This window comes from Emys orbicularis, chromosome 5, assembly GCF_028017835.1.
Source record: "Emys orbicularis isolate rEmyOrb1 chromosome 5, rEmyOrb1.hap1, whole genome shotgun sequence".
In the NCBI taxonomy this organism is placed as follows: domain Eukaryota; kingdom Metazoa; phylum Chordata; order Testudines; family Emydidae; genus Emys; species Emys orbicularis.
This window is the reverse complement of record NC_088687.1, coordinates 32065224-32087719: the sequence shown is the minus strand read 5'-3', so window position 1 is coordinate 32087719 and position 22496 is coordinate 32065224. Positions and strand designations below refer to the sequence as shown.

The window sequence follows — 22496 nt, the reverse complement described above, 5'->3', positions numbered from 1 at the left end:
ATGCTGGCCCACAGAAGTTCTACACCCACAGAGGAAGCTGTTTTGTATGGCCATCTCTAACAATCTGAATGTTAGATTAGGCATTCTGCAGCCATCCCATCCCCACCAAGATTTAGGTACCCTTAAATGACATCATGCTCCATTGGGAAAAAAAAAAAAGAAAAAAAAAAAAGCGTGTTCCTTCTCATCTGAACTCACTCAGTCCCGGAAATTTTTTTGCAGAAGCTGAATCTGAAGTTGCTTGGCTTCCCCCAGCTGGCAGCTCTATTTTAGCAGTCAATCATCAGGGAAAAGAGGAAGGTACCATGCGGCTCTAAAGGCCACAAAAGGCAACTGGGTGAGGGGTGAGCCACCTCCTGAAGTCCAGCAATCAGACAGTAGAACGTTCTTTCCCCTCAGGAAGTTATTGATTTGTGCTTAGTCCAGCCATCTGTCTCCAAACCCTAGATTGCCAGGAGTAACAGTATCTTGTGGTCTGCATAGCCCTAGATATTCAACGTGGAGGAAGGAAGCTCATTGCAAAGTTTTTCCACTCTTCCTCCTTTGCCTATTCCCCAGAGGTCTGCAAACCTTGTTATCTGTGGAGGCCTCAAAGTATCTCATCTGATCTTGCCCTGCATATACTGACATGACAAAGCCAGAATGAAACTGTGCTGTTAGAGTTTTGGAAGGAGCTGCAGATATAGTCCAGCAAGATTTTACTCCTTTTACCAGGCAATTCACATACAACAGTCGATACCAGAAATCAGCATTTCCTGAAACACTTAGGAGTTTCTACATGAAATTAGAGTAGTCAAACCTCAGTCTGCTTTCTGCTTCCACTCACCGGTACCAGTACAAGCAGTTTAAAAAAGCACCATTGAATGCACTAAAGCAGTGTTACAAGTCTAAATACAATAGGCCTTACTCTGGGGGCAAAAAATCTGGAGTTTAGTCAAGTTAAAAGGGGGCAAGTGTGATATCAGAAATGTGAAAAGAGAATTGTTTTGTAAAAGTAGCCTATTACAACCATCCCTATTCTCCTTAGTCATAAATAGTCATAAGTGAACTTAAAAATGGCATCACAGCAAAAGAGACAGCCTTATTCTGTAGAGCAGGACAAATGCCAAGCTTTCCTCAGGAAGACTGCTTTTAGACTACTCCAGCGAAGTTGCAGCCATGGTGGGATCAATCATGATTACAATATGCTGGTTGATTTGGTTTTAAACCAATCTGTCTCAGTCCCCTCACCACACCCCCTCCCCAAATCCACCCACAGCCATGGTACCACAATAACTACAACATGATATAATCATTCAAAACAACAAAGTTTGGGTCTTTTAAAGCATTGCCGTAGAGCCTCACTAATGGCCAGCACGTGCACTGCAAGTTACTGAACTTTGCAATTAGCAAATAAGATCCACATCAGGGAGGCAACTTTGTTGTAAATAAAGCTACATATTCTACATTTGTAAAATGAAGTACTGCACTAATTAGTGGTCTGTACTGTAATTTCCAAAGAGTTTTCTTCCTTGTGTTAATCCCACAAACGGCATCCGCTCTACAAGTCCTCAGCTTCAAGGTACTCTGTTCAATGCCATATCCTCTATCACACCACCTGCTAAAATGTCTTCCTTTGTGACATCTCACCACTTCTTCTTGAGTCTTCCTCTGTCTTTTATCCTTCAGTCTTGATCTGCTGGACTATTACTCACATAGTTGTCAGGACTGTGCTTTATATGACCAAAGAGTCCGAGCCTGTACTCCCTCATTTTTCCCTTTATTGGTGTTACTTGTATACACATTCCTCACATGGTCTTTCTTGCTTACACCATTCATTCATCTCAACATTCGCATTTCTGTTGAACAGATCATCTACTCTGTGTTTCTTCTTTGTTGCCAAACATTCAGCACCATATATTACCACTGGACGGACCACCATGTTATAGACTTTCCCTTGTAAGTGTAATTTCTAAAAGCAACATGCCTTTTTAATACTAGACCTCACTAAGACACTATTAGGCTAGGTCTACACTACAGCGGGGGTCCGACCTAAGATACGCAACTTCAGCTACGTGAATACCGTAGCTGAAGTTGCGTATTTTAGGTCGGCTTACCTAGCGGTGAGGACGCGGGAAAGTCGACCGCTGCCGCGCTGCCGCCGACTCCGCTGCCGCCTCCTGCCGAGGTGGATTTCCGGAGTCGACGGCAGAGCGATCAGGGATCGATTTTACCGCGTCTTCACTAGACGCGGTAAGCCGATCCCCGATAAACCGATTGCTACCCGCCGGATCGGCGGGTAGTGAAGACAAAGCCCCAGATTCATACATTCCAAGGCCAGAAGGGCCTTGTGATCATCTATTCTGATCTGTATAACACAGGCCATAAATTAAAAGCAGGGAAGTGGGTAGAGGTGCTAACATGTAAGAACTGTGAGGGACAAATGCAACCCAGGTCACTTTCATGAGCACTTAGTCTCAAGACATTGTTTTAATATATAGGAAAAAAAATACAGACAAAATGGAATTATAACCCCATAATGTCACTCAGCTGCAAACCCCTGAGGAAAATGTCTGAGCAGTTGGCGAACCTTGAGCTGGAAGTTTACAGCCCCATAACTTACAAGTTTACCTCTTTTGGGCTTTCTACAATACATTTATCTTCCCCTTATATCCAGACCCTACAAAGGCTACCAGGCCATGTTCCTTTTTTTCCTGTTTGTGGTCCTTCCCAGATACCTATTTGGGCACTGCCAGACTGGTTGTCATCTCATCCCTAGCACCAGCACCTGTCCTACATATACTGCAAAGTATTGTCACATAAGGCTCAAAGCCAAGACGTGCAGAGAAAAGTAGAACTCCCATTGACATCAGTGGGAATTCAACTTTCTTCACCTTTCAGTATCAGGCTTTTAAATCCTGCTAAGTCTCACTCTCTGGTGTGTTGTTTTTTCCTTTGTTTTAATACTTGCAGTAGGTTTAGCTAGCAGGGCAGGGAGTGTCTTAAAGAGTTTGTGAGTATGTACAGAGTCTAGCATAGTGGGGCCTTTAGTTCTGCTGTAATAAAAAAAAATATATTTTCATTAAAATACATTTTAAGCCTCCCTTATCCTCAAAAAGGTGAACAAAGGATCATCTCCAAAACAAAAAATATTTTGCTATTTGAGACAGCATTACTAGGATTCCCCAGCAACCCCCCCCCCCCATACACACACACACACACACACACACACACACACACACACTGCAGCAACTGCTGGCATAAAGCCTAGAAAATTTCTAGAAGGCATATGTGCCTACATGCTGTGAAGTGGAATCACAGAATCCCAAGAGACCCAGTGCATCAGTTCGGGTTAAGTAGGATCTACCTAAACCCTTATGCAGTGGCACTTGAAATGAAGCCCTGAGTGTTGATTACAGAAACACTTGTGTGGATGAAAACCTTTGGGAGCACATCAATCCCTGTCTCACATAATAAATACAACCAAAATAGTTCTATACACAAAAGTGTAAGGTTACAGGTAGTGTCAACAGTATGTTTGCTATTTAAATTACAGTTAATAAAGATGCAGTAAAAGCTAAGTAACTTAGTGATGATGGTCTGTGCTAGCCAAATTTGACTACTTAGCCATATTCCCAACTACATTAACAAAACAAAAAAGAACAGACATTTAAGTCCGCTTTCACCTCCATGGAGGACAGTTAAGATCTTATCTGAAAAGTTTATTTCTGAGCTAGGAAAATAATATGTCACAAAACTGGGTGACTGGGCAACAAAATGGCAGATGAAATTCAATGCTGATAAATGCAAAGTAATGCACATTGGAAAACATAATCCCAGCTCTACATACAAAATGATGAGGTCTAAATCAGCTGTTACCACTCAAGAAGGATCTTGGACTCGTGGATAATTCTCTGAAAACATCCACTCAATGGGCAGCAGCAGTCAAAAAAAGCTAACAATGTTAGAAACCGTTAGGAAAGGTAGCTAATAAGACAGAAAATATCATAATGCCTCTATATAAATCTGTGGCATGCACATCTGGACTACTGTGTGCAGATCTGGTTGCCCCATCCCAAAAAAGGTATTAGAAAAGATACAGAGAAGGGCAACAACAATTATTAGGGACATAGAACAGCTTTCATAGGAGGAGAGATTAAAGAGACTGGTATTTTTTAGCTTAGAAAAGAGACGACTGGGGGAGGGTATATTATAGAAGTCTATAAAATCTTGAATTGTGTGGAAAAAGTGAACAAGGAAGTGTTATTTACTCCTGCATATGATACACGAACCAGGGGTCACCTGATAAAATTAATAGGCCTCAGGTTTAAAACAAACAAAAGGAAGTACTTCTTCACCCAACACACAGTCAGTCTCTTGGAACTCCTTGCCAGAGGATGAAGGCCAAAAGCATAACAGGGTTCAAAAAAGAAAGAACAAGATAAGTTCATGGAGGATAGGTCCATCAATGGCTATTAGCCAGGATGGTCAGGGATGCAACACCACGCTCCGAGTGTCCCTATCCTGTTTCCCAGAAGCTCAGAGTGGATGATGGGATGGATCGCTCAATGATTGCACTGTTCTGTTCATTCCCTCTGAAGCATCTGGCATTAGCCTAGTATCCTTTGTCTGATAGTGGCCAGATAGACCATTGGTCTAACCCAGTATGGCCGTTCTTATGTCTTCATTCAAAAACAAATTACAGTTTTAGTTATCTATCGGAATCTAAGTCAGTGAACACATGTCCGCTGAATACACCCAAACTCTTCTAAAGTCTTTCACATTACCATTTTTCCTCTCACAGGAGTGGACAATTCCTGGTTGATTAGCACAGTTAACTCACTACTGTACTTTTAGTTCAAGCCCAAAGATTCAATTAATATATTTTTATTTAAGTGCTCAATCAATCACTTTCTTGTTGAGTGGACAGATTCCTTTGAAGTGGGAAGTTAAAAATAAATAAAAAACTATCCCACAAGATTAGTGTCTCAAAATAGAAACTATTAGGCTGCTAAATTAAGTTATTTTGCATGTAATTTTAATATGAATTTAGTGCTTATGAGGGCCAAAACAATAACTAGAGAGGCTAATCCTGGACATCCAGGGTAGGAACAGCCCGCAAAGTAGCTATACAGTAACTCCTCGCTTAACGTTGTAGTTACGTTCCTGAAAAATGCTACTTTAAGTGAAACTATGTTCTTATGGGGAATTCAATTGAATTAAGAATTAATGTAAATGGGGGGGGGGGGGGGGGAGGATTAGGCTCCAGGGAAATTTTTTTCACCAGACAAAGGATATTATATACATATACAGTACAAGTTTTAAATAATTTGAAACAATTTAATACAGTGAAACCTCGCTATAACGTGATGATTGGGCTCCAAAAAATTCGATCGCGCTAAATGCGGGGTCGCAGTATAGCGAGGTTTACCATTTCAAGCCGGTCAGTTTCAAGCTGGTCAATTTCTCTTGGGCAGAAAAGGACTTGCCTTTGCGAACTGCCCATAACAGTAACTGAAAGGGTGCAGCTCCAGCAGCGGGGGCTCTCAGCCATGCAGCGAGAGAGGGAAACACTTGGGGAGAGCAGGGGAGACGTGCAAGGGGCAGAGGAAGAGCAAGGAGCAGCTGGGGAGGAGAATGGCTCTTCTCGCCAAAAGGAGAAGCGGGGGTCGGGGGAAGAGGCAGTGGGGAAGGCACATTCCATTTTTTGTTTTTTTTCCCTTCGGCAGCACTGCAGCCCCCCCCCCTTTTTTTTTTTTCCTTTTTTGCGCTTCCGCGGCGCTCCGGCCGGTTTTTTTTTTTTATTTTGGTGCTTCGGCAGCGCTCTGGCGGCTTTTTTCTTTTTCTTTTCTTTTTTTTTTTCCTCTCTTTTTTGCGCTGTCTGTGTGGGTGGGTGGGTGGGTGGGTGGGGGGAAGAGGGTGAGTTTGTGCCTGAGTCACTGATGCTGGTAGGGGTGTCCTGCATCTCAGCAAGGGCAGCGTGGTTATATTTGTAGAGCCCTCAGTGTTACTTGGACAGCAAAGCTAATAGGGGCTGTCAAGCTGGAGATTTGGCCCTGAGCCTCTCAACGTGAGCACTCACACTGCCTGGGTCCTGGCCACCGGTCCAGGGCGCTCTGCATTTTAATTTAATTTTAAATGAAGCTTCTTAAACATTTTAAAAACCTTATTTACTTTACATACAATCGTTTAGTTATATAATATAGACATAGAGAGAAACCTTCTAAAAACGTTAAAATGTATTACTGGCATGCAAAACCTTAAATCAGAGTGAATAAATGAAGACTTGGCACACCACTTCTGAAAGGTTGGCGACCCCTGGTCTAATCGCTTTCCTCTCTGCCAGCAAGAATGCCAAATATGTACCCCCACCAGGAACTGCCCTACCAGCAAAACTAAAGCACCTTATCTTCAGTCTCGGGATAGCTAGCACACATTCATATGTGCACTCCCTCCCCCCAACCTGGTGGAAACACCACAGCATTTTTAGCTGTGAAGGCAAGCCCATATAGTGTAATTGAGCCCATTGTAATGTCACTGCAAGTGTGGTGGTGTACCAATCCCCCCTAGATGCGTGCTAGTTTGTGCAGCGTACCCACAAGCTTAGAGACAAAACACAGGTGCCAAGCACTAGGTTCTTCGATCTCTGGTCCTTAGTTGTTTCCCTTGAACATTCATGCTTCAAGTAATAGGATTCTTTTTATTAATGCTGCCAAATACTACAAGGTGCAAATACTCTAGTCACGGTGACTTTAGCTTATAATAAACAATAAGCCAACAGATCCAGCCACGCAGGACAGTCCAGGATAGGTTACAAGGGTAACTAAACCTATGAGGACCCCTCAGGCTGCTACGGACATGGCTAATGTCGGGACGCGACAATCGATCCCCGAATCGACGCTCTTACTCCACCAGCAGAGGTGGGAGTAAGCGCCGTCGACGGGAAGCCGCGGAGGTCGATTTTGCCACCATCCTTACAGCGGGGTAAGTCGGCTGCGATACATCGAATTCAGCTACGCTATTCGCGTAGCTGAATTTGCGTATCTTAAATCGACCCCCCCCCGTAGTGAAGACCTGCCCAGGGGCAAACCAGAGGTACTCAGGTAACTTCTGTTCTCTCTCACCCGTTCCTCTTCCCAAATGCCCAGCGTACTTTGTTTAACAAACAAGAAACTTGAACCCCATATGGTTCATCTCGGTTTCAAAGGACCTATCCCAGACATCACAGACTAATGCTCCATGAGGCCTCACAGCTGATCAGAGCCAGGCCAGCTGGTAGGAATGCTTGAAATCGTAAGGTTCACTTGTTCATGCTGAGGATTTCCCTTTTCTCCCCTCCATGTATGAGCTGGATGCCCACATGTGGAAATTTTGATTTTTTTTTTTTTTTTTTTTTTTTTTTTTTAAAAACACTATCTGATCTAAGGGCCTCACTTCATTGGTACAGTCTGGATAGGGGTGAAGTACCAACTTAGGTACCAAGTTTTGTGTGGCTCCAAATGTGATTTTTTAAATGTATGGTATTTAATAAGCGAATTTGCTTAACCCCAAACTTCATCTTAAAAAACCAAGTGTGGAATTTCAGTGCTGGTGAAAGAGTATCTTGACAGTATCTTGGTGAACGAAGTCCTCTATTTACCTATACACTGCCTAATATGCCACCATTTTGTGGGGGTGGGGGAAGTGGAAGGGGGGGGTAAAGAAAAGAGATCACTTAAAAAAAAAAAAAAAAAAAAAGAGTAATCGGAGTAGTTTTGTCTAGGGCCCATACAGGTTTTGATCTCAGACAATTGATTCCAGCTCCCCCATCTCTCATCATCATATCTTGCACTAAGACCCACAACATAGCCATTAGAAATTTAATTCCTGAATTAGGCTGGTTTCAAATTGGTGACTATCCAGTTTCCCAATAAGTGCCAACGTTGACACCTTCAAGAATGAAGCTTGCTTTCTTGAAAGGTAAGTTTGAGAACCCAAGTTCTGAGCTATTTGAAGCTTAGCCAGCCAACATCTTCTACTGTGGATATAGAGGCACCAAACCCCCACCCCAAAATCCCATATTGTTTTCAGGCTCCCACAAACACTCCATAATCAAGTGCCCTACCCTATTTTTGAAGGGACAGCTCCCAAATGACCAAAATTGTTAGTCTGTATAATCAATTTTTGTCTTAAGTCTTCTCTCAACTCTGATTCACTCATCTTGAGGTGTAAGCTCCTCAAGGCAGAAACTGTCTTGTGCATCTGTACAGCACCTAGCACAATCTGGGCTCCAAATGCAATTGGAAATTTTGAACATCATTGTAACTACTTCCCACATTAGAATTCCTTCCGGTGGAACTTCTAGCAAATTCCATATGCTTTGTCCATAGTGGACCATATCCAAGCCTTTTTCAAATGTTGCTGAGAATATTAGTCAGTCTATTTAATAATTCCAGCTGCTAATCAAAAAACAGTTTGGACATTAAAAGAATTCTTATTTTCTGCTAAGCATGTATGCACACACATGCGGGGGGGGGGGGGGGGGGAAGGTGGAAATAGAGTTGGAGGAATTCTATACCATACAATATAAAGCCTAATCCCTAGGAAAGAGATACATTTAATAGCATAGTAGGAATTTAAAAAATACAAAAGGTTTTTATGAAGGTTTTGCTCCAAGAATGCTACTTGAAACTAATCTTGCTCAAAGGGCAAAAAAACAAACAGCTACCTACTTTTTCCTGTCTTCAACACCCATGCTATGCACCAACAAAGAGAAACCACTAAGAACTCTCAACCTCATGGGACTCATATTCACCAGGTGTTATTGTGGTTTTCATATTATTGTGTGTGCGCGCATCACTTTTGCTGCAGCTACCCAAACGTATTTCTTTGCTCTTTCGCCTACCCACCTATCTGATAAGGAGTGTACTGTTATAGCGGCTTCTATTCTACAGTGCTGGAGATATAGAAGAGCTTATAGCTTGTTTTTCTGCAAGAAGTAAATTAAAGATCAGTTACCAAGGTGGGGGGGGGGGAGAAACCACAGGAGGAGAAAGTAGCCTACCCCTAGTAAAATTGAACGCAAAATTGACTTTTATCTCTGTCAAGAACAGTGTCAATATCAGCTCATTAATTTTCCTTTTTCAATGTGTAGTGCACATCTTGCACTTTACTATAGAGTTTAGTTTCTGATTAAAGTCCAGCCAAAGAATCAAGTATGCATGGAGAAAAATTTTAGTGTTTTAAACATCAGCCTTTTGAGTCATTTTTCCATTGTTCTGAAATTTTCAGTAATCTTGACAACAGTGTTTTCCACCCAGCATTTTTTCTAAGCATGATTAGTGACATTGTTGTTATTCCTCTCCCAAATCAAAGTAATCTTGACAATTACTCGTGAAAACTTAGCTACAAACATCACTAGTACTCCCCTGGCTCTTGCATTCAGGACTGTATGTGTTGCATATAGAGATCCAGAGGAAAAAAGCGCAAAGTTGAATGCCTGGACACAATTTGCCCACCCCAAACTGCAAGCCTGAGGCAGGAGCGGCCCCACTGGCCTGACTGGTCCCTCCCCCAAATATAGAAGTCAAATTACACCTATGGTTGAATGACCCAACCCTGCTGACAAACAGTGCACAGCTTTACGCATGTAACCAATTCCATTAAGATCAGTGGAATTATTCACATGCATAGAGTTAAGCATATGGAGCATTGGCAGGATCAGGGCCCGAGCTTGCCACAGGACTCTCTGTTGCTTTTTACAGATCCAGACTAACACGGCTACCCGTCTGATACTTGGCCCGAGCTTGTATCCCTGTCCTCCGAAGGAAGAGCTGGTTTTACACTTTTGCGTCTAATATCCTGAAATAAAATTGTGTTAATTAGAAAGGGCCACCACAGCTAATATCCATTCAGTTTAATGAGCATTTATTGGATTATCTGAACATAAGCAAGTCAGACTGTTCAGACTGACAGAATTTGAAATCACCTCATTTTTCACACTAACACCTCCAGGCAACAGATGCGGTAAACAAGTAGTTGCTTTGTTATGCAAATGAAGAATCTCAGGTATACCACAAGGCTACTTCACACACAAATGGTCAGACTGACACCACTGATGAGAGCTTGGGTCTCTTAAACAGACTTATCTAAACTGTTTTTCAATCTTGCTATCTGCAAGGAAACAGAGGGAAGTTGAATGGTGACAGTTAGAAGCCCAACAAAGGTAGAGAGCAGAAGTGACGAGGTGGGTAAGTAACTGCTTACCACATAGGTTGTGGTTAATAGCAAAGTAAGCGAGTATAATCTTCTGGATGTAGTATTTTGATCACACACACTAAAAGACAGCTGTCAAGTATAAAAACAAAAGATGATAGTTCATTTAAACAAAAAAAAGATTAACTCAAGTATGTAGCCTTGTGGTTAAGTCTGGAGATTTCAGTTTATGGTCAATATTAGTATATTACAAGAACACTATTTTACAGGAATTGTGGTGCTGCTTTAACATGCTCCCTTAGACATTAGGCTGGGAGTATTACAATTAAATGATTCTGCTTTCTATCCCCCACAATATCAACTAAAATATTTCTACAATAGAAGGAAGCTGATCAATTTAGTCTGAAATATCAATTATTCTACTTTCTGCAGAGGTGTACCAGTAGTGTGCAAGTAAATAACTGATGTCCCATTGTTACACATTTAAGAACAAAACATTGAGATTTTAAATTCTCTAGTCATTTTTATAGGGCAACATTAAGAAGTTGGATTTATTTTGCTTCCAAAACTTGCACTCATGTATTGTTTCTTGGAGGTAGAGGAAGTAGCACAGGGTCTTATTAAATCCCTGATCTTCAAGGAGACATAGTCTGAGCATTAAAGACTGCATCCTTTTTGTCAGCAAGTCAGAACTGCAATTTAATCGGTCAAGAATTTTTATTTTACATATCTTTCAGCAGAAGCCAGTATAGAAAGGCCACATGGGATATAGTTTGTATGCTTCAAAATTAAGCATATATAGACCTTCAAGCTGAAATAAGAAACATCTTATTCAAGACAGATTTTTTTAAAGACACAAAACTATAAAAGCAGTATATTGTACACACCTTTGTTTTTATTCTTTCAAATATAAATAAGGTTGCATAATATAAGACAAGCATTTGCAGCAGGTTTCAGAATGCCAGAATCTATTGTGTCATTCTGAATTCAAGCACCTTTATTTGGTGGAGACTGTCTCCAAAGTTTAAGTATAATGTTTTGCTGTTAAAAATACCAATACGGATCAAACAAGTTTTAAAAATACCACACACAGAAATGAAGTTATAGGGTAGAGAAGTTGTCAACTAAACACTTTCGCATCTTACTAGCTCTTTGTTACTAGAAAAAAAATGCAATGCATACAATGAATAAAATGTATGAAATTGTTTTCCACTGAAATTATGATTCTACAACAGGAGAGACAAACAACTTCTGGTTTTCCAAGGCAATTCTGCTAATGTGATTTCCTCAACTAGAATTAAATTTACAAAAAATTCCCACTAATTTACAAAAACAAGTGGGAATTTAGTATACAGCTGTTAATCAAGCACACTTCTACACCAATCAGAGAATATTACTCATCTTGACAGTAAATCAGGGCTAATGGCCACCACATGGTAGAGCACAAACACAAAAGTTGCTCTCAGCTACATCTTACATAGTTATCTTAGTTCATCCACAATTGTTTCACATGCTATATCTTCAACTATGATTATTTTTCCTAGTGACAGTCAATCTCACAGACCCAACAACTTCACACATAGCAGCCTGTGTTAGGAATAAATATCAGCTAAGAACGAGTAGATGAGGAAAAACATTGGTCAGCTCTTTTTGAATATCATGTACAGATTAGCAATTCCAGTAGTCCTACCCCCAATCCTCTATTTTCCCTCCTAAGCAGGAGAGACTAAAGCCAGTATAGTAGTACTTCTGTCCTTCCTGTCACTGTAAAGGTAGCATTTACACCATTCCATCACAATTTATTCCATAAAGTCACATTAAAAGGTATCTTTTTCAGCCTTATTCAAACACAAAACTCGATACTTCAGTTATTAGATTTGCAGCTTTTCCTCCACCAACCCAATCAAAATCCTCAGGAAGTTTATACACCAAATGAAAGGAGCATACAGAATAGCAATGCATTGTTCAGCTTAGTTGTATTTAACATAATATCAAAAGTGTAATATACTGAACAGAAAGCAATTTGTCTCTCCAAAGACTATTTGTATAACAGGTAACTCACTGTTCTAGGGATGGGTGGAGACAGAGATCCATTAGACATGTAGGGGTCATTGTTCATATTTGGCATCATGATATACCCAGAATAACCAGAGTATGATGGGCCTTTGCTGTATAAACCACCATCCGGATGTTTTCCTGGGAAAGAAAATAAGTGGAAGCTAAATTAACAACCCCTAAAGTTTTTTCTGGTACATTAGAGGCATTTTACAGTAAGAAATACACAATATCTTTTAAAAAATATTTGGGGGGGCTGGAAGGGTGCATATTGCTAGGGACTTCCATTTTATTTTTATTGCATTTCTGACAGCAGTTACTCCCTTAAATGGCTTATTAAACAGGCATTTGTTAGGAATTGCACTTAAGATATGGGAAGACTTCAGCACAGCCAGTCTATTTTATGAGTCTATTCAAACACAAAGAGATTGGACTAGGATGATTTGCATAAGAGCTTGGAAGAATAGACACACACGCAATGCACTACATTAGATTCTAAAGCTACTTGGTGGTCTTTGGTTTTGGCCCCCATAATTTTTAGAAACCGTAAGAGAAACACCATTTCTAGGCTGTGTTGGTGCATTTTCATTGCATGAACAACAAGCAATGCTACAGACATCAAATACCAGCAATGGAGATAAAATTTATAAAGCAGTAATTCTTTCATTTTTGGTAGCATTTATTGGAACTGTCCTGCATATGGACTTCTCCCATCAGTTACACAGCTGGTTGCAGGAAAGTGCAGTATTATGGTTAGACAGAGCCACTTCCTTCACTAACTGACATACTGCATGTATGAACAATTCTTTCTGGTCATGCTAATTGAAAGTGATTAAGGAGAATAGGAATACAGGCTGGTGTACAAGGATACCCTACTGCTTATTGGGGCCTATTCAAAACAAAGAGGGTTCCACTTCTAATTTGTTTAATATCTAATTTAAATAATAAAAGGCTATTAAGAAGGACCAGGACTGAAGAAAAGCTGAAGCCCCAAACTTTATGTGGAACTCTCATTTTAATTCTAATGGAGATCATCCTCCTTACCAACTAACCCCATTATAATAATATACTGAAGATAATCCTACATTACTGTCCAGTTTTCTAAACTAAAAATGTACACTGTCAGTTTCACTCATCTTCCTTAATGACGTATTAGATTTCACTAATTTGCGCATCAAAATGTTAGAATGTTGTTCCTGATTTTAAGGCTTTTTTTAAGTGACAAACTTGGGTTGGAAAGTGAGCATACAACTTCTTAATATACATAACTCAGTAGGATTGTCAGAAGGAGGGAAGAGCGAAGATTTATATATGAACTACTGATATTCTAAAAATAGTTATTTCTTCAGCAAAAAGATCTGTTTGGCCTACTTACTTCAATTGGCAAACAGCTGATATACCATTTAGTTACTGAAGTTAGATGAATAAACAGCAAATCTCTTTTTTGCTCAATTTTGAAAATGTTTGGATTTTTTTCAATAAATACAGATCACATTTTATATACAAGTTAAACTGATTGCTTACTAAAAGGCAATTACATCTGTGTACACATTGAGAGGGACATAAAGTAACAATGTAGAGTAAAGAATAAGCACATCTCACCTTCTTCAGAATGTTCTCTGCCTTTGTCATGATAGGATTCCTGAGCTTGGGCTTGCCTGGAAACCTAGCCACACAGAATCCACCATTAAAGAAGGTATTTTTATGCATATCTGTTCACTTTTGCTTAGCACTCGATCTTTCAAAAAAATTATGAAGTGTCTAGGTCAGGAGAAGAAATTGTATATTTGTCCTACCTCATGCTAAAAAGGAAGTGTGCTAAAACATAGAATAGTCATTTTTATTACAAATTTAATAACCATGTGCTTCTACAAAGCAGTTCTAGCACAAGTAGTGCACTAAATTTACTAAAGGGGCTTATTTCTTAAGAATTCTTTAAGCTTTAGGAACCAAAATAGTATTCCTAAATTGGTACCACAGAATAATGAAAATTGAGGGCCCCCACTATATGGACTTTTAAAAATTCCATCCTTGTTCTTAAGTTGTTTTCATATTAGTGAATTGCTACCAAAACAGTTTGTGCAAATCCTTTAAAGAGTTTACGATTAATGCTCTGACCTTTGATTTTACCAAAGAAATTTCATGGCTACTTTAGGCCTAATGCTATTATAGGATCCTGTGACTCATATGAACTTGCTTGTTCTGGGCTATGGAAACAGACATATGAAGGAGAGAGATGGTCCTCCTGCATACACACTAAAAAGGTGTTTAGCACTCATTTAAAATATGTCAGTGCAACACTGCATATTCCTTTATTTATTTTTTAAAAGGCTATTTTTACAACATGCAGTTTGGCTTGATCATGAGACAGGCTGGAACGGAGAAAAAAAGCCAACTAAGCTTTTGGATAGTCCCTGAATGGAAGTTGCAGTAGAAGCCAAGAACCAGCATGTCAACTCTGACAAGTGAAAGGTTGTTTGTTAGTTGGCAGTGTTAATCTACAGTCAAAAATAAGACTTCCGGAGTCAAAGCAAGGTAACTACTAATGTGTTCGTTGGCGGCTTATCTCAGTATCGCAACCCCAATTTCTGACTATATTAGCTTATTGCAAATGAACTCCCAATCAATATTGTTACTACAGATTCACCTTCTATTACTCCCCCCGCCCTCCCCCCCCACACACAAAAACCATGCCCATTCATTAGTTACTAGAAGTAGCACTATATTAACTCCACCAGTGCAGTCCATTAGTTGCTCATTCTAGTTTCTTAGGATCACTGCCAATAGAAATGCAGTGATTAGGGAGAAAAAAAAATGGTTAATAAAATGTTTGAGATGTGAGCAAACTCAAATCTGAGTCTGCACAAATCTTGTCCAGCAATCTCAGATTGTTATCCAAATCCACCACTAAAAACTAAACACCAAAAATTCATGTAGTGAATGCATCAGATCTCAGGCACCAGATGTTTCCCCCTTCTTCCCATGGGGAGAAGTTAGCCATCTACAAAAATCTGACTCCCAAATGCAATGAATTGCCCCAAATCCCTCTGTGTTCGAGGGTAAACCCCAGGGTGTTTTTTCTAGGTCTGCCTCTTAAATGTTTTCACAGGCCAATGCATTTTAGTAAGATAGAAGAGTGACCTTCTCCCCGCAAAAATTCCTATCAGATGCTGACAGATGATCTGCAACTTCTCCCCCCGCCCTTTTTTTTTTTTTTTTTTTAAAAGAAAAAGGTAAAAGGTCTAGTTAGTTCCCTCCCACAAGCACCCACGTGTCTCTATTTACTCTGCTCTGATAGCTTACTGTACTATCAAGGCGCTCGAGCCGAAGGAGCCCCTAAGCAAAGAACAAGCTTGATAATGCACAGCACATGGCTCCAAAAAGGGGGTTTTATCGCAAGACGGGCTGGAGCACACGAGACAGACCGGGAGAGCGCCGACGCGGTCGTGCTGAATCGATCAGCACGGGTCTCCCAACAGTCTGAGCCCAAAGTTGGGGGCAGATCAAAGAGCCGCCGGCAGTGAATCAAGTACTGCTATTGCCCAGGCTCTGCACACATCTGCCCGGTTTGCAAAGAAGGTCTCAGTGTTCGCTCTTCCACCACCCCCCTTACACACTCCCAGGTGCCTGCCCTCCCATTCATGGGAAACTTGGCGTATTCGTTTACAAAGCGCTTTGGTCAAAACCGCGTCTCACTTGGCGGCTGACGACGTCCTGTTTTCCTTTGCACCCCCGCCGTTCCCTTCCTTTCCCCTGCATTTTTTAAGCCTTCACTAAAAATAGAGGTGCCAGGAGAGGTGCACACAGTGCTGCTTGGCTTGCATTTGACTGTATCGCCTTTAATTCATCCAGATCTATTAACCCGATCCAGGACCCTCAAGGTGTTTAACTGTAGAGCCAGAGAGGCCAGGCTGGAATCAAGGTGCTTCAGAGCCCTATAATGAGCAAAACCGTGAAGAGGCGTGTTGGTCTTCCCTGGCCTAAGCCCAGGAGTGAAATCTCTAGAGCCGCCCCCTCCCCAGATCCCTTATCCGGGTGTCTCTGAACACTTGGCCTCACGAACTGCACAGCAGCTGGCTGCCCTCCCTCCGGCCCCCCTTACCTCATGCCCGTTGCTGTTGGGGGTGATCTCTGACTCGTTAACGAGAGAGGACTTGATGTCGGCCAAGTCTCCTTCTTCCTCCGGGTGGCTGATCTCCGCGAAGATTTTCTCCTTCTGGGGATCGCCTTCGTCTTTGAAAGGGATCATTTCATCTGTGGCGCACAGCTCCGGATCCCCCCCACCGCCTCCTCCGGCTCCCGGCAGCTGAGGCATAATTGCTCTTTAATTCCTGCTCCGCCCGGGGAATAATAATAATAAAAAGGAATAATAAATAATAATATTATGATTATTAAGTCTTTACGAGCCGCTTGTCCTCACTAGTCTAAGCCTCCCCCTCCCACCCCCCTTCCCGAAAGAGAGTGGAGGCCAGGCAGGCACAACCACCTGGGGGAAAGGAGGGTCTGTCTGACTTGTCGGTCTGTCTGCTGCTGTGCGCGGGGGTGGGGGCGCATGCACTTTTCTCCTCCCCCCTCCCCCGGTTTCCGTTGTGTCTGCAAGAGGACAGAAGAGTTTGGAGAAGTTGGGGCCCTTCTGGGTCTGCTTTTATCTTCTCCGGGGCTTTTTTTAAAAGAGAGGCTCCCCCCTGGTTCCCATTCCCCCGCCCCCGCGAGCTACCGGGGGAAGAGACGATCCAGCGAGCTCCAGCTAGTGCAGCCAGAGGGGCGAGCCCGGTGCCTGGCAGAGCTGGAGCGTTCCCCGGAGCCCTGCCTCGCTACCGCCCCGGCTCCAGCGCAGCCCCGGCACTCAGGCTTTCCTTTCGGGGGGGGCTACAAAGTTCGCCTCCAGAGTTGAGTGGGGGTCCCCGCCTGCCAGCCGGGGAGCTGGGGAAGATGAAGGTGGCCCAGAAAGCGCTGCCACCTCTAGCTCTCAATAACCACCACACGCGCAAAGCCAAACACACCGAGATTCTTTGCTTTTGTCCTCTCTCGCCTGAGTTCCCCTCGGAGCGCCGCTCTCTCCCCTTCGCCGTGCCCGGGCTGCTCGAGACCCCCGAGGAAAAGCGAAACCCCAGGGCGCGCAGGCGGCGCGAGACAGGAAAAGTTCTCTCTCGAGGAGTCCCAGCGGCCCAAGGCTCCTCTGCATTCACAACCCCTAAAGGGTGCCAGCCCAGTCTCCGCGAGCCGCCTGCTGCAGGCCGGGGATGGAGCACCCCATGGAGGAGAGACACCCAGCAGCTGCGGCCCCCTTTGCCTCCCCAGGTGCAGCTGCTTCCTGGCTTTAGGGGCGCCACCAGCAATCCACACGCGCGCTCCCAGGGCACCTTCTCCCTCCTCTCCTGGGCTGGCCGAGGGGAAGGTGGCGAGGCGCTGCTTGGAGCCTGGAGGATGAGTTCTCGTGGCCTGTGCGTCTCTCGCTCTGTCTTTCGGGGCAGAAAGTAGAGAGGGACGGACCGAGCGCGCTCGCCGGAGCGAAGTGGGAGCCAGTCTCTGTAATGTAACTTTAACATCCCCTCCACCCACTCCGCCCCCCGCCCCCGCCTTCTCTCTGTGGACGGGGCGGGGGCGGGAGGGGAGAAGATGAAAGAGAAGCCGCCGCTCTGATTGACAGCGCATTGATAGATACTCTGGAGAGAGCCGGGAAATGGATCCGCGCAGCAGCCCGGCTTAGCTAACTCGAGTGCGAGCGGCCAAGCAGCGGAGAGAGCTGCTGCAGCCTTCTCGTTAAATACAAAGAAGTCGCCTCGGCTATCATAAGCTAGTAACGAGGAATCGGTAAAGCGATCGATTCGTTCAGTTCTAGGGCAGAAAGGAGGGGAGAGGGTAGAAAGTAAGCGATTTGGGGGGAGGAGGTAGGAAAAGAAGTAGAAAAAATCTGTCTGTCTTTTTTGTAAAGTGCAGAACTACTGCATGGTGCAAACCTTCGGCCGTCTGCATTTAGCCAGTGAGGATTTTGTAAGTTCTCAGCATCTTGCGGTAACGTTGATTATTTTTTATAATGCAAAGCCGCAAAGGGGGGGGGGGGGGTAAAGGGAATTACTACTCTAGGGGGTGGAGGTTTATAATTCACCCAAAACGGAATACACACATCCCGAAGAGGGCAAAGAATAGTTATCTAAACATCCCCAGACAAATCTGTAACAAGGATGTTTTTAGGATGCTTTAAGACTTCCCCTTTTTGGAGGTAGGGGGACTGCACACGCATTAAATTGTTCGCAGAGGGAAAGGGGCGCTAAGTATTTTTTTTTAAAATGTTTGCAGTAATTTCAGATGAAGGGCAGAGTTATTAGATCGTCATTAAACGTAGCAAGCCAGCAACTGACTGAGAGAAGTACCTGGCTAGTAGACCTTGAACGGACAATGAGATAAACAGGCATCCGGGGCTCATGTTTCAAGTCATCAAAATAAACTCTGTCTTTTGCTATTCCTAACTTTTTTATTACAATCAACTCTCCTCCCTATCCCATTCATTTAGAATTTGTATTGTTAGCCCTATGTATTGAACAGCATCCAGGGTATCTGTATAAAACAACCAGCGTTCAGGGTATTTGGAAATGCACTAATATGCATTTACTCTGATTATTCTATCTATGTGCTGTAGTGAAATCATGTTGTGCAGAACCAGCTGACATTACTTTGGCATTGGAAGACTACAACTCATGTTTTGTATAGACGTTGTAAAATTGATAAAAATACAAGCTCAAGAACACGGTGAAATAGAAATGTAAAGATATTTTCAATCCGTTTTAAACACATTATAATTTTACGCTTTATAAGGCAAATCTTGCTCTCTGTGACATAATCATGAAAGTTAGGATGAAATTCCAAAAGTTAAATATTTTCTTTACATCATTTCCCGTGCAAACTGTAATTAAAATCCAGTGAGAATATAAAACCGACAAACCCTGATAAGAAAATAGAAAAAGAGAAATGGGGACATGTTTGTCACGTTCTTAAACAAGTGCACGAAATACATTAGAAAGCAAGACATTCAAAATACAGACCCCCAAAAGAAGCTGAAGTGTACAATGCCCCCGTAATTAAACAAACACTCGGTGGAAGATGGTTTGAGTAAAGTAATTAAGAGGCGGTTGTTTGGAAAATAGGGAAGTTAGTGATTATTTGTAACGTCTGAAAGTTACACCTAATTCAAATCCTTCAAATTTTCTCCTTCATGTTAATTGTACGGACTTCCATACTCATTGCAGAACACCTCCCTTTGCTCTCGGGATTATTGCAGGCAAGAAGGATGAGTTTAAGCTACCTAATGGGACCCAATTTAGAGAGAAGGAGGAGGAGAAGATGTTCCATTTGGTGTTTTCTAGCAGGGATCTTCTATTCTGGAAAACTAACGAAGCCCATTAGATGCTCTAGGAATTTTCTTTAACATACACATGTGATTTTTAGTGGCTTGATTGTATTTGTGTATATTGCTGTCTCGCTCTTGTCACACGTCCAGTTAAAGAGAACTCATGGTAGCCGAAAGCGTTCGCTTACAGATCCAGAATAAAATAGTTTTGGCATGAAGAATAAAAAAAAATCTGGAGAAGATGTTTTCAACCTTTCTATGATTAAAAAAAAATCTTGAACAGACATTTTCTGTGAGAAGACTATACTAATTGTCACGACCATTAGCATGTGGGTCTCCAATCAACATGCAAACACCCACGTATCTAATCGATTGGAATTGGCATTACATCGGGAGGGGATGTTGCTATGTTGAAATCCTTTCCAGTCCCAATGAGATGTGTCGATTTTGTTGTTTACTATGCAGAATACTGGAGGAGGATGAGGGGAGAAGTCATGTTATAGGTTTCTTTTTACCAGGAGGTGAGGTTCACGTGGCGGATTTAACAATTAGCGAGAGATTTGTTTGTGTTTTGTCCTATCTCTCTGCTTTCCTTACGTATAGGCACTGAACAGGCTTTCTCTCTGTGGAGGTCCAAACAAAAGGGGTGGTTGGAAAAGTGGAGGCATGTACAGTACACACTTCTACCGTGTTACAGAGAGAGATGCCCTTCTTCTTATAGCCAGAGGGAGTAGGTAAAATCCGAACAGTAGTTCCCTGCCAAATTAGTCTGCACAAAAATAAACTGTGTGTTTAATTAAAGAGAAGGGAGCTGTGTCCCTTGTTAGAGGGCTCCCCGCGCCATCCCCTCCAGTTTTTTCCCCTTCATGTGGGCTGGAGTTTTTCCCTTGGCAGTTTTTTGGTGGGAGCTTTTTAAAAGCAGAAGGGGGGGGGGGGAGCGTAATGATTTATGACAAGAGGATAAACTCAGGAAACCTCAACTCCAACGCCAGACTTGACTGGAGACAACACAAAGCTGTCGGTACTTTCAATTCACAGGACGGGAGGGAAAAATGGAAGAGGAGGAAAAGGCAATTTAAGTCTATTGCAAACAAAAGCAGGGATGTAGAGTTAAAATAGAGGGGGAGGGGCAGAGAAAGAGGAGAAAACAGAAAGATTTTAAACACGGAGACAGAACAAATCAGATGGAAATCAGATTCCCCCTCCCCCCAATAAACTAGGGAAATAGGCCGTATTACCCGTTACCTCTTCCCTCCCTATACACACACACACTCCCGCAGCCAGACCTAATATTCTTGCGGATTTGGTCTGAAGAGTTGGTGCAATGCAAGTGAAGGAGCCAGTTCATTGTTTGACAAATCAATCACGGTGTAACTCGATACAGCCTCTGAACTTTGGGGGGTCGGGGGAGAAAGTGAGCTGCGCTTTTAATATTACTTAAGCATAAAGGACTGGATTTTTACCGCCCCAGATAATCAAGCTCAATTCGCCCTGGGGGCGGGGGAATAATTATAGGAAACATACTAATCAGTAACGGAGCTGAATAAACACCAGCGGATGGACCAGTGGGATAAATCACTGGAATGAGAGTGAGGGTATTAGCCAAGGTCTGACATCAGGATATGACTAAATCGACCCGAGGCTGTAAATCCTCTATCAAAAGATAACGAGACATTTCCAACAGCCACAAATAATAAAGAGGCGAGACCGCGACCTACTAGCTTGGTAAGAGCGGAGCAACAGAAAATAGGGGGGATTACAAATGCAAATGGGAACTAAAAACCTACACACACCCCCAAATATTGTTAAGTTCGTAAAGTAGAAGGGCCGCCTGGAATAAGTTTGTGAAGAAAGTTAACGCCCAGCAGGGAGCCCGCCACCTTTCCCACCCTGTCAACAAATGTACATTCAAAACACAGCTTTCAAATTTGCTTCCATTCAAAATGGGGGTGGGGGAGATCATGGCAAATCTCTGGGAAGCAGAGAGACGGCAGCGATACAGGGAGAGGGGACGATGTGGAGGGGGGAGCAGCCGGCATTGCGTGAGAAGAGCCCACCGCTGAGAACCTCCCCTTAAATAGGCAGAGGGCGGGGTACGGGGAGCAGAGGGGCGGGGTGGCAGTTCCCTTTGATGTCCCGTCGGCTGCCTCTTTCATCCTCTCCCCCCCGCCCCCCATCCCCTTTCTGGCCCCTTTGTGTGACTAAATTTGGCAAGAACATGGAGACGAGCCAGGCTTTCCACGTGTGCTCAGAGCTCCCAGCTGAGCAGGCAAGGGTTCTCTTCCGGGTAAGGAGACAGAAAGAAAGATCAAAGAGTTTGTGGAGTTGGATCTGAAATGTGCATTGGAAATAAAAATCAAGCCTTGGACGCATTCCAACCCTGAGCAGCCTGACTGAGACACACAGAGGAGGGAGCGTTGGGCACGTGGGGTAAAATAGAAGAAATCAGAGGGGAAGAGTTATCCCCCCCCCCGTTTTTTTATGGAGGTTTTGCAATTATTTTCTTAAGGAAAATCTCACGTGTATAATTACCATTCTGTGCAGCCAAATGGCTTCAATTGGAAGTATTATTTTAGCAGAAATGTGTCTCGCCCTTTTCTCCAGATGTGACAATCGGAACGGGAGTGCTAATGAGTGAGCTTTGTTATGACTCACTGCAAAATTTGTCATCAGAGGAGTGAAATACTTTACTAAAAAAACAAAGAAAATCAACAACTCCCCCCCTCCCCTTTCCCCGACTCAAAGTTTAATCCGCAATGAGGGAGGGAGGGAGTTTTGGCAGGTCTGCTGTAATGTTTAGAAACATGCTGTGTAGTGACAAAACATATAGCAGTGTATTCTTACCAAGGGAAAATATTTATAGACACATGCGTGAGATAGTGCCGGTATGCTCTGAAAGTCAGAAGCCTAATGCTGACTT

The 22496-nt window shown here is 42.9% G+C and overlaps 1 protein-coding gene across 5 annotated transcripts in view; it reads right to left on the bottom strand.

Annotated features, from left to right (window-relative positions):
- Positions 1 to 16543, bottom strand: part of LEF1 (lymphoid enhancer binding factor 1) — a 94274-nt gene extending 77731 nt beyond the window's left edge. For 4 of the 5 annotated variants that reach the window (XM_065405853.1, XM_065405850.1, XM_065405854.1 and 1 more), the window contains exons 1-3: positions 16331 to 16543; positions 13831 to 13894; positions 12236 to 12369 (exon numbers count right to left, since the gene is read on the bottom strand). In XM_065405853.1, the coding sequence (XP_065261925.1) occupies positions 12236 to 12369; positions 13831 to 13894; positions 16331 to 16543 (411 nt within the window). Of the gene's footprint in view, positions 1 to 10224; positions 10306 to 12235; positions 12370 to 13830; positions 13895 to 16330 lie in introns of all 5 variants that reach the window. The other variant, XM_065405852.1, reaches the window with a different exon arrangement.
- Positions 16544 to 22496: the final 5953 nt, after the last annotated feature.